The sequence below is a fragment of the Gopherus evgoodei genome, chromosome 7, assembly GCF_007399415.2.
Source record: "Gopherus evgoodei ecotype Sinaloan lineage chromosome 7, rGopEvg1_v1.p, whole genome shotgun sequence".
NCBI lineage: Eukaryota > Metazoa > Chordata > Testudines > Testudinidae > Gopherus > Gopherus evgoodei.
Genome location: NC_044328.1, coordinates 3,730,138 through 3,742,286, shown reverse-complemented (window position 1 = coordinate 3,742,286; position 12,149 = coordinate 3,730,138). Strand labels below are relative to the sequence as shown.

The window sequence follows — 12,149 nt, the reverse complement described above, 5'->3', positions numbered from 1 at the left end:
AAATGAATTGGACTATAAATATTGTACTTACAGTTCAGTGTATAGTGTATATGGAGCAGGATAAACAAGTCTGGATGAATTTTAGCATATTCTGTCTTTGCTGGTGCTTTTTCTGTAGCCTGTTGTAAAACTAGGCAAATATCATGATGAGTTGATGTGCCCCCGGAAGACCTCTGCGTACCCCTGTTGAAAGCTGCTGCTCGAGAACAAATGCGCGTGACAACCATACAATCCTTCATGAGCACAGACTTCTTACAAGGCAATCAAGATGGTGCAGCAATTTCCTTCCAAGAGTGCAGGAATCCCGGGGCTAGTTCCTTGGCACAGTACAGGGAGAAAGTCTTGAATGGAACCATTGAAAACCGTGTTTCTGTCTCTGAACCGAGCAGCCTTGGTTCTCATAATTCTGCTTTCCAGGCCAATGGCAATGGGAGTAAAGGGGGCAGGGCAGGACTCAAGGGCCAACCTTCGCACTATTTGTCCTTTTGCTCCTTCCAACTGCTTGCAAAGTTCCCAGAATTACAAGGACGAGGTTTTCTCAAGGTGTCGGGGCATTGCCTTTTCCCCCTTCTTAACATCTAGATAATGGTCAGCAGCCCTGCAATAACAAAGCTGTCTTGCCAGCGTGGCCCTCACAAGCAGCACGCTGCCAGGGGAGCAAACGCACGTGTGCAGCTGAGCACGTTTGTGAGCAACCCTACAATAACAAAGCAGCCTCCTTAGCCTGACACTCGCGGGCCGCACAATAACTAACCAGCGTGCACAGCTTAGCGTTGGCCCGAGCGACATTACAGTAACAAAGCAGCCTTGGAAAGCAATAGAAGCTAATAACTGGGGTGTCCAGGTACATTTCAGTGACAACTTTCCTCAGGGCGATTATAAAACAGCAAGGCAAACAGATCCGCTATTTCCAAAAGTGTGAAAATGAGGCCTGGCCAAAGGGCCTGTTACTGAGCCATGAGCTATCAAGACGGCCTGAATGTGCTTCTAATTGTGTTTCTGCAACAACCACAAGTGGACGATTCTTTTAGAATAGACTTTAATATAATCATCAGCTGAATTTGTTACTAAGAAAAGACAGATTCCCCCCAGGGCTCTGGTGCCTTGGTCCAACACGTGCACTATAACCAAGTCATTCAAATAAAATCATGACGTTTCCCTTAAGTCCCCTCCCAGGGGATATTTTTCAGTATTTTCCTCTGAATGAAGCTCACTACAAATATTGATTAAAAAATAATTAGGGGACCCAGTCTAAATCATTAACGTCTGGGGAGTTAGATCAGGGATTAATCAGGCGTGTTCTTTGTCTCCTAAAGCCTGTTGCTTGGAGCTGCAGGTACAGAAGTGGCTGCTGTGTTCCACCCCAGAGGCAGCTGCATTTCCAGTGTGAAATTAATCAGGCCAGCACCTTCAGGTTCCAGTCTAGTGAAACTCCTAACGCTCAGGATGCAGAGAGCTGGAGAGACATAAAGTCACTATTATGCATCCCTTAAAATAACCCAGAAGATTGTAGAGAGCCAGAGTACAAACACAGCGGGTGCTTAGTATAACAACAGTGTCTCTCATGCCATAGGAGAGCTGAGTCTCAGCTGCAGTCAATATAAAGGGGGTGATTTAGTGAGGCTGACGCTACGCCCCTCTCTGCCGCAAGTCACATGATGTGACTCGGTTTCCCTGTCTGTCTAAGGAGGGTATAACATAAAGCCACGCTGCACGGGAGTTGTGAGGCTAAATTTCTGGCAGATTTGAAAGTGTGTTGAAATCTGCAGATGGAAAGTTCTCTAGATGAGCAGTGTGATTAATCACTATTGATAGTGTGAAGTGTGTGCGTGGGAGGGACGGGTGCACACTACAGTGTGTGTATGGGAGAGTGTCGGGGGTATGTGTACCTTGCAATGTGATGGGTTCACATGCAGAACTGTGCAGGTGGGTCAGGTTAGGGGCACACGTATCCAACTGTGTGTTTGTGCGCATGAGTCAGAGGGTGTGTGCGCACATGGCACTTTGTGTTAGTTTGTGTGTACACATGGGGGTTCATGTGTATAAATGGTAGGGTTTGTGTGGGGGTGTGTGTATGTACATCTGTGTGCAATGTCTGAAGGACGGGGTGCGTCTGTGCACGCAGTCTGTGTGTGTATGTGCGCTCACAGGTCTGTGTGACGGACGGGGTGTGAGTCTGCGTAGCCAGCGTTGTGTGTGCATGCATGGGAATGCGTGTGCAAAGCAGAGCGTGTTTGTGTGTGTGTGTGTAGGTGCCACACTGACTCTCTGTGCGGCGGTCGTCCCTGCCTGCCCCTCTCCCCTCCACCTGCCCCGGGCAGCCCCCGCCAGCCCTGGCCTCTGCCCAGCCGAGCTGGGTCCACCCCCGGCTGGCACTCAGCAGGCTTTGCAGTACACCTCGAAGAGGCTGGCCACGGAGTGCATGCGGTAGAAGATGCCCAGCGGCAGGGAGATCTTGACGATGATGACCCAGAGGGTGAAGCCGTAGAAGGCCTGCTCGATCTGGCTGACCAGGTGCGGGCGCATCCCGTAGGCGTAGAGGATCCACACCTAGCAAAGCAAAGGGGTCAGGCGTCAGCCCCAACGGGGCACAGGCCGGGCTGGGCCACCTCCTGGATGGACTCAGCTGGGCAGGGCCTGATACCTAACAAATCCATTCGCTCCTGGTCTCCCCATTCCCTGTTGAACCTGTCACCAAGGCAGGGCCAGGCCTCGTGCATTCCTCCAGGGTGTGTCCAACCATTGGGAACGGGGCTGAGAACCACCAACTCATTGCACATCATCAGCCACCGAGCACCAGCCCAGCAGTAACGCCTTTCGGTCCCTGCTGGGCCACGCTCCGTCCGCCCAGCAATGAAAAGCCCCCGGCTGGGGCATTGACTCGCCCAGCCAGAGTGCCGCACGGACAGCGCAGAGCGGATGGTGCTTAGCGCATATCCCCATGCCATGCACTGCCAGCAATGTGGGCACAGGGCTTGACGGGGGCCTGCCAGAACCCATGGGGGGAGGTCCCAGCGTCATAGGGAGGGTGCTGGTGAGGGGGGCCCATGCGGGGGGACCCTGCCAGGAACAATCCTGCATTGGGCCAGAGGACAGACTCCATTACATGACGGGGGGGCGGGGGGCCCTTGGGCTTTGCCCAGTGATTATAATGAGAGATTTGTATTGGCGCAGTGCCCACAGGTCTGGCTGGGCACCCGGGCAGGCCTCGTGATTCCCCACACGGGGGTCTTTTCACAGCACTGTTTGCTGACCACCAGCCTCATTCGCCCCTTCCTTGCACCCAGCCCAGGAGGCGGATGGGTGGCAAGCACGCTCAGGCCGGCAGTGTGTGAGAGAAGGGGTGGGAGGGGTGCTGGGTGCAGCTGGGTTGTCCCTCCCAGGCACCATGCGGGGATGAAGGGCAGAGCCAGGGTGGATACCATCAAGCACTGCTGCTATCGCCCTGGACACAGCGATCTCTGATCTGCGTGGGCCGAGTCCGTCTATCCTTAGAGTGAGAGCCGCATGGAGCCCCGTCTATTCAGCTGAACACAGAGCAGGGGAAGGGGTGACTGATCACAGCCTGTATGCACTGACATGGCGAAATCGGATTTGAGACCTGGCTCTTCAACCCAGCAGACAAAGGGCTCACACCATCCCCTAAACCCTCCCCCACAACGGAGTCTTATTCACCGGGCAGAGCATCGGGGGGGAAGTGCCTGGGAATATCTGACTTCTGCACAGGCTGGGGGGCCCTTACCAGGCATGGGCAGCGCAGGGAGAGGGAAGCTGGCACCTCCCAGCCCCACCAGCCTCGCCTGAGAGAAACTGACTAGGAGACCTGCAGCACCTCAAACCACTGGACAGGTGCGAAGCAGTTGGGAGGTTTAAAGTCCATTCACTTTCACTGTCCCAGGGCCAGATCCTCAGCTGGTGCAAATCAGCTCAGCGCCACAGGCATCCATGGGTTCGCACCAGCTGAGGATCAGGCCTCTTTCCACAGGACTCCTTCCTGGGCAGTCATTGCCCATTCTGTACGTGTGCAATGGATTGTTCCTTCCTAAGAGGAGCACTTTGCATTTGTCCTTATGGAATTCCATCCTATTTACTTTAGACCATTTCTCCAGTTTGTCCAGATCATTTTGAATTTTAATCCTATCCTCCAAAGCGCTGGCAACCCCTCCCAGCTTGGTATCATCTGCAAACTTTATAAGTGTCCTCGCTATGCCACTATCTAAATCATTGATGAAGATATTGAAGAGAACCGGACCCAGAACGGATCCCTGCAGGACCCCACTCATTTTGCCCTTCCAGCATGACTGTGAACCACTGATAACTACTCTCTGGGAACAGTTTTCCAACCAGTTCTGCACCCACCTTATAGTAGTTCCATCTAGGTTGCATTTCCCTAGTTTGTTTCCGAGAAGATCATGCGAGACAGTATCAGAAGCTTTACTAAAGTCAAGATATACCACCGCTACCGCTTCCCCTGTCGGAGTTAAAGGGCCCCTGTGCAGCGCCCTCCGATGGATGAGGAAAGCGTCTGCGTTACAGCTGTCTCTAGATGGGAAGTCAAACCTTTCTGGAAGCTCCTTTGTGTCAAAGAAGGGCTAGTGGCCAGCGGACCACACGGGCCCAGGAGAACAGCTTTAACTAGGGTGACAGCAGAGCCGGGCAAACAGGTCAATTATTTTTCACTGGAAATCTTGAAGATTTTTCCCCCAAAATCAATTCTTATCGATTTTTTTGATGAAAACCCAAAACTGAAACTTTTTGCTCAAACTCCAGAAAATGTTGACCAAAATGAAAAGATGGGGGCTGGACGAAAAGCTATTTTTTGTTGTTGTTGTTCCTTACTCCGCTTCCTCCAAAGTTGGACAAACAAATGCCAGCTGTCTCTAGTGAAAAGCCCTGGGGCTGACTGGGGAGGGAGAGTGAAGCTGGGGGCCCCGGGAGAGACAGGTGGGGGTCTGTGGGCAGAGGGGGCATTACACGGGCCGTTTGACTCAGATATATTTGTGGATCTGGGCCCATGTGACGAGAGCTGGGCAACATTTTTCTACTGAAACTTTTTCAGCAAAAAAACGCAGATTTGGGTTGACTGAAAGCTTTTGCAAACGTGTGTCAATATTTCAGTTGGGAAAATAGCTTGAAAAGAATCCAAATGTTCCACTCGGACATTTTCAAAAAGAAATGCTTCAACGTTTCGATGCCTGGCACCGTTTTGTGGTGCCGTTTTCTGCGATTTGGCTAACGCAACTAGAAAATCCTTTTGAAAAATGCTCAAAATGGAAATGAGGGTTTGGGGGTTTTTTTGGTTTCAGGTCGAACAAGAAATGTGTTTCGACTTTTCGATTCACCATAAAGTCTGAAAAAGGTTGGTTTTGGGTCAATCTAAAACAATTTTTCCGCCCTTGATTTTTCAGGATTGTCAGAGAACCAAAAACCCTATTATTTGCCCACCTCGATTTGTGATCTGCCTGTCCAGCAAAGCCGGCCCAGGGTACATTCTGCAGAGAAACAACTCACACCAGAGAATAACTAAACTAGGTGTCACTGATTTCTGACCTGTATGACCCTGAAACCCCCACCCTATGGCCAAGGGCAGCATTCCTCTCTTTGGTGACTGCTGGGAAACAACTTGGTGGTTCTCAGTGTAGTTTCTGGTGGACAAATATTCACACCACCGACAACTCTTCTGTCTCCTAATGTCCCCTTGCTGGCAGCCTCAAAAGGGCTGAATGGGGTTGTGAGACTGAGCCCCCATCTCGTCCCCGGCCAGGGTCCTCCCAGCAGGGCTGTACTGACGAAGCTCGCTCTGGAGCTGACTGCACAGCACCTACTCAGAAGATAGACTGAAGACCTGAGCTCAGAGCCTCAGCTGGTGATGGCTCGTTAGAGTGATAGTGATTGACACCAGCCGGGGGTGCGGCCGTCAGCCTCCAGAGCTCCCCGTGGGAAGCTAGAGCCCTGGAGCCGGACAATCAGGCGCCATGAGCCAGCTCACCGAGATGTTGTAGAAGATGAGGAGGATGGAGATGTTCTGCAGGATCTTCCTCCGGATGCTGACACGTTCTGACTCCCCTCTGGGCTGAGACTGCCGGCCCCCGGCGGAGATCTTGGCAAGGGAGTCATTGCTGCCACTGCAGGCAAGCCAGCACCCCGGCACCTGCTCCTCCAGCTGGGCCACCATCCTGGCTGGCGTGTGGCAGCCGGCCGGGCAGATGGCGCAGTTACTCTCACGGCGGGCAGCCACGTCCTGCTGGACCGGCTCTTCGGCAGGGCCTCCGGAGATGGAGAAGACCCATTCGTTGCCCGGGGGGCTGTCGGGAGTGTCTGGCCGGTGCGTGGGCCTGGAGTAAAGGGCTTCGGTGATGAAAAGGTTCTGGCCCAGCACTTGGATGGTCTTGCAGAGGGAGAAGCAGAGGTCCAGGAGGTGGAGGCTGCCATTGATGTGCAGGAAGAAGATGGCCACCAGGGAGAAGACGGAGACCATCAGGGGCCCGCAAGAGCTGCTCAGCAAGAGGGTGACGTCCAGGCTCCGCACCACGCTCTTGGAGCAGTCGGTGGAGGCCGGGTCTCTCTGGAGCCGGTAGGCGGCGATGCCAACCAGCGAGGCCAGGAACATGGCGGAGAGCAGCACTGAGTTGAAGATGTAATAGGTCCGTAGGGCCTCGGGGACCGTCTCGGGGGCCTTGGCCAGCACCCCGAAGGAGATCATCACCCCGAAGGTGGCTGAGATGGCCAGTGCCCCCAGCACCAGCCCCACGAAGGCCCCGCTGAGGTGGAAGCGGCCCCGGGGGCGCGGGCAGGGCTGCTGGGGGCAGGCCGCCTGCCCCGTGTTCTTCCACACCACGTAGAGCATGGTGGAGGAGAAGAGGCTGAACTCGATGTTGAAGGGGTGCAGGTAGGCGGCACCCTCGGAGAAGATGTGACACAGGGTGGTGGCGCACGAGCAGCTGTTGGTGGGCGAACTCCCTGCAGGGGGTGGAGGGGATCACTCAGCGCCAGCCTGGGAGTGGGGCAGCATGGGAAGGGGAGGGATGGGATGGGGGCAGGGATGTGCATAGGGATTGGAGGGCAAGGCTTTCTGTGGGGGGCTGTGCAGGCTGGGGCTGTGCCTAGGGGTGGGGGGACAGGGCTGTGGGGGGGGACAGGGCTGTGGCTATGGGAGGCGGGAGAGGGCAGGGCTGTGGCTAGGAGAGGGGGGACAGGGCTCTGGCTAGGGGAGGGGGGACAGGGCTGTCGGGGGGACGGGGCTGTGGCTAGGGGAGGAGGGACGGGGCTGTGGGGGGGGGACAGGGCTGTGGCTATGGGAGGCGGGAGAGGGCAGGGCTGTGGCTAGGAGAGGGGGGACAGGGCTCTGGCTAGGGGAGGGCGGACAGGGCTGGGGGGGGACGGGGCTGTGGCTAAGGGAGGGGGGACAGGGCGCTGGCTAGGGGAGGGGGGACAGGGCTGTCGGGGGGACGGGGCTGTGGCTAGGGGAGGAGGGACGGGGCTGGGGGGGATGGGGCTGTGGCTAAGGGGGGGGACAGGGCTCTGGCTAGGGGAGGGCGGACAGGGCTGGGGGGGACGGGGCTGTGGCTAAGGGAGGGGGGACAGGGCTCTGGCTAGGGGAGGGGGGACAGGGCTGTCGGGGGGACGGGGCTGTGGCTAGGGGAGGAGGGACGGGGCTGGGGGGGATGGGGCTGTGGCTAAGGGGGGGGGACAGGGCTGTATAGGGGGGAGAGGCAGGACCGGCACTAGTGTTTTCAGCGCCCTAGGCGCACAGCCATTTCGCCGCCCCGCGCGCTGGTCCGCGGCTCTGGTGGAGCTGCTGCAGCCGTGCCTGTGGGAGGTCCACCGGAGCCACCTGCCGCCCCCACCCAGCAAAATGCCGCCCCCTAATAATCCTGGCGCCCTAGGCGATTGCCTAGGCCGCCTAAATGGAAGAGCCAGCCCTGGGGAGAGGCTGAGCTGGGGGGGAGGCTGGGCTGTGCAGGGGGAGGGGCTGTGCCAGGGTGGGGGCGGGCAAGGCTGTGGCTAGGGGAGTGGGGACGGGGCTGTGCAGGGTGGAGGGGCTGAGCCAGGGTGGGGGCGGGCAAGGCTGTGGCTAGGGGAGGGGGGACGGGGCTGTGCGGGGGGGATGGGCTGAGCCGGGGTGGGGGTGGGCAAGGCTGTGGCTAGGGGAGGGGGGACGGGGCTGTGCGGAGTGGAGGGGCTGAGCCGGGGTGGGGGTGGGCAAGGCTGTGGCTAGGGGAGGGGGGATGGGGCTGTGCAGGGGGGAGGGGCTGAGCCGGGGTGGGGGGGGCAAGGCTGTGGCTAGGGGAGGGTGGATGGGGCTGTGCGGGGGGGAGGGGCTGAGCCGGGGTGGGGGCGGGCAAGGCTGTGGCTAGGGGAGGGGGGACGGGGCTGTGCGGGGTGGAGGGGCTGAGCCGGGGTGGGGGCGGGCAAGGCTGTGGCTAGGGGAGGGGGGACGGGGCTGTGCGGGGGGGATGGGCTGAGCCGGGGTGGGGGCGGGCAAGGCTGTGGCTAGGGGAGGGTGGACGGGGCTGTGCATGGGAGACAGCCTGACCTAGCAAGCAGGGTGCGCGGGGAGCGAGGGCCGAGCGAGGGCCATTGCAGGCAGCTGGTGAGGTCGGGATCTGTCTGTGGGAAGGCCCATCCCCGGGAAGGCTGAGGGGCGGATAATGGTGGGATCCAGGCAGGGGGCCTCTGAGCTGGGCAAGGGGCAGGATGGCACCCTCCAGCCAGAGGGCCAGGCAGCCTCTTCTCTCCCAGCCCTCCCGGAGGACGTCCCATCCCATCCCATCCCATTCCCTGCCCTCCAGTCCAGGGGCAAGGTCTGGCTCCTTAGCTGCCCTCCAGCCCCATCTCACCACTGCTCCTGGTGGGCGTATAAACCCCGTCCCAGGGACCCTTGGCTTGGCTGGTCCCAGTGAATCTCCATGGCACACACTGTGGTGGGTCTAGGTGGGGGAAAGGAGTGTGACCCCCCTGCCATGGGTCCAGCCCCCCCCACCCCGGGGGCCCTCACCATGCACGGGCCAGGGGCTCTCCGGCTCATGGGCATCGTAGATCTCCTGCAGCTGCTTCATGGACTCGTCCAGCACCACGCTCATCCACATCAGCACGTTGGTGGCCAGCGTGTGCATCAGGCCAAACCTGGGAGGGGGGAGAGGGCAGGGGGAGCTCACGGCCCGGCCTGGCCCCAAGGGGCTGCCGGCGAAACAACCGGCCCTCGCCCCCATCCTGGCGCACAAGCCGGGAAGACAGGTACCTGTTGAGATGCTGCTGCTCCTGGATGCAGACCTTGGCATGGAAGGACAGCAGAGACACCTGTGCCGAGGGCGGGGAGCAAAGGCAGAAGACAGAGTCAAAGAGCAGTGATACGCAAATGGAAAGGACTAGCCGCTGTGCAGGAATGGCTGAAAGCCCCTTTCATGCTGCATGCTGAACCTTTAAAGGCAGCGGCCATCTTGAGAGGCTGGGCTCCCTCCTGGGGACTTGATGTTGGTTCTTTATTGCTTCGTACTTTCCCTCCTTCTCCACCCGGCCTGTCCCACATGGCCCTAGGGACACCAAGGCTGGTCGAGTCCACACAGAACCCTCCCATGCTAACAGCTTACACTAGGGTAACAGCCTACTACAGCGACTCACTAGTGGAGTCACTCCTTGAGCTCATGTGGCCTGCGCTGTGGGGCTAGTGTCATCCAGGTGGGTCTGACTCCTCCCTCCTGGCTGCTAGTGCTCTGAGCATGCGAGGCCCCTCACCTGGATGATGGTGAAGACGGCTTGCACGACAGGGAAGGCGGTGATGAGGACGGAGGTGCAGTGCTGCAGCTCGTAGTAATACCCCAAGGATAGGCAATCCAGCACCAGCGTGGCCAGGGCGAAGAGCGAGAGCCCGCCTGCCCGGGGAAGAGAACGCCATCACAGCAGCCCTGCGGGCCACGGGGCAAGGGCCAGGCTGGGTGCTGTGGGGCCAGTGAAGGGAGAGCCTGGGGCCTCTGTAGCCAGGGGTTTTGCTTTCTGTCTGCAGCACCTGCAGAGATCTAAGGAGCATGTGTGCCGGGTGGGGAGAGGTGATGGCCGCGCAGATGCAACATGGGAAGCAGAGATGCCCCCACCGCGCTCTCTCCTGGAGCCTCGAGGTTCGCTCTCACTGTGTTCTTGTTCCTGATTCTCGCCCTGGGCTGGGATAGCAGGTGGGTGGTCAGGATTGAGGGGCCCCAGCGGAGCTGCTGTGGGGTGATGGACCGATCCCCGTGATTGTTGTCGCCCCAGCAGCACAGGCCCCCCCACCCGTAGGCGAGTCACCGAATCCCGGTGCCATGCAGAGGCTGCTGTGGGGTCAGGGGGGTTCCGGGGAGCAGACGGTACCTTTCAGCCAGCTAGCGCCGGCGTGGTGGTCCTGATGCAGCTTCCGGCCCTTGTTCTGGGAGGAGCGCCAGCCGAACCACAGCATCCACGCGCAGGACGTGAGCATGAGCGTGGCCAGGAAGCCGTGGACGTTGCGGCTCTGGGGGCTGCGCTGGTGAATCTCGGCCAGCAGGATGGCGCTGCCCAGGAAGGTGAGCAGTACGAGGTAGAGCAGGGACAGCAGCGAGCCCGCTCGGGCGTTGGCCAAGTCCTGCCAGCCTGTGCCCTCTGGGGTGGCAGGGGAGTCCGGGGCTCCCTGGCCCTGCCCCGCAGTGGGGTGAGGGGAGCCCAAGGGGGGGCACCGCTGCAGCACGTTGCTCATCGCCCCGGGGATCATGGCTGTGAGGGGAGGGGACAGGGAACCATCAAGGAGGGGGCGGACTGGGGCCCAGTGCAGAGGTGGGACAGGGGAGGGGGGATATTCCCTGAGGGTCACCCCCAGAAGGGAGAACTAAAGGGGGGTTACACTGCTCCCCTCACACCTACTCTCCTCGCACCCCCACATGTCCCCATACACTCATCAGCCCATCTGGCTCCGACTCCCCCCCTCCAGCTTTCGTCCTCATCCTCCTGACACCAGCCCTTTCCCTGGGCATAGACACCGGGGCACGGTGCTGGGTGGGGCAGGATCCGGCCCCCAGGAGCCAGCAGAAGGAGGGGGATCAAAGTCACTCCGGCAGCCCACTCCTGGCTCGCGGGGGTCTCTGGGAGGCTGGGAACAGCCATTCCACAAATGGCTTTTGTTGGGCTGAGCCGAGCTGGGAGCAGCCCAGGGCCAAGGCCTCTCAGGTGCCCCCATGGCAGCCTCTGCCCTGGGCATGGAGGAGGAGGCCTGCAGCCCACCGCCCTTCCCTACCCAACCATGCGGGGGCATGTGAGCACTGCCCCGCCTCCTCTTTCCACGCACGCCCTCGGCCCCAGAGACGGACACACATGCACTCCCAGGTGTGACTCTGAGCAATGACGGGGGCAGACACCGAGCTCTGTACTCTCCACGCAGCCAGTGGGACCATCTCCTAGACTTCCTTGGGCTGTGCCTGGGTCCAGAGGATCATGGCAAGGGTCCAGCAGGCTGTTCCCAGGTCCAGGTGGTCGTGCCCAGGTCCAGGGGGCCGTGCCTGGGTCCAAGGGCCGTGCCCACCCTTGTCTTTCTGGCTGGACAGGTGAGGGGTAGTGAGGTGCTGGTTGGGTGAAGGTGAGGAGTCAGGGGGCTAGGACCTTTAACTGGGGCTGAGCCAGACTCCCAGAGTGACGGCTGCAGGGCCCCATCCTGCTCCCGTGGGAGGAAGGGCTGGTCGCTCCAGATAGGCTTCCCCTCCCAGCATCGCTAGGATCTCTGGTGCCACGGCAGACAGACAGATAGACAGATGCCTCCTCCCTCTCCATCCACACAAACCTGCCCGGAACGGATCATGCCAGCATCTTGGCCGAGACGTCCAGCCCTGGGCAGAGATGGCCCTAGACACCCTTGGGATGGGTCTTTGCATCTGCCCCACACTTACACGGTGCCACCAGTCACGCTGGCGACTCAGGAGCGTCTCTCATGCCACCCTCTGTCCTGGCCAGCTGTGTGGGGCACTCTGCCCAGGGGATGCCTTAATATTCCAGGGGGTGGATCGTTCCTCTGCCAGCCTGGCACCTCCCACTAGAGTAATAGGGGCTGGAGGGGTTGCCACAGGCAGCCCCCTCCCCGCTGCACACAGGGAGGAGAGCTGCCCCTCCCTGGCCGCTTGCCCTTTCACGGCAGATTGGAGTTTAATAACCGG

General features: G+C 59.4%; 1 protein-coding gene across 1 annotated transcript; it reads right to left on the bottom strand.

Moving 5' to 3' along the window:
- Window positions 1–2,376: 2,376 nt before the first annotated feature.
- On the bottom strand, window positions 2,377–10,720 carry LOC115655116 (proton channel OTOP2-like). Its single transcript, XM_030570263.1, has 6 exons — window positions 10,345–10,720; window positions 9,736–9,872; window positions 9,242–9,300; window positions 8,999–9,126; window positions 5,990–6,960; window positions 2,377–2,550 (listed from the first exon to the last, which is right to left on the bottom strand). The coding sequence occupies exons 1-6, from the start codon at window positions 10,718–10,720 to the stop codon at window positions 2,377–2,379; spliced, it is 1,845 nt and encodes a 614-aa protein (XP_030426123.1).
- Between the last annotated feature and the right edge of the window lie 1,429 nt (window positions 10,721–12,149).

Excerpts from the sequence above, each read along its gene's own strand:
- LOC115655116 (XM_030570263.1), bottom strand. The coding sequence starts at position 10,720 with ATGATCCCCGGGGCGATGAGCAACGTGCTGCAGCGGTGCCCCCCCTTG. Across the intron at positions 6,961-8,998 it reads GAGCCCCTGGCCCGTGCATG|GGAGTTCGCCCACCAACAGC; the intron begins GTGAGGGCCCCC and ends CACCCCCTGCAG. Across the intron at positions 2,551-5,989 it reads TCATCTTCTACAACATCTCG|GTGTGGATCCTCTACGCCTA; the intron begins GTGAGCTGGCTC and ends TTGCTTTGCTAG.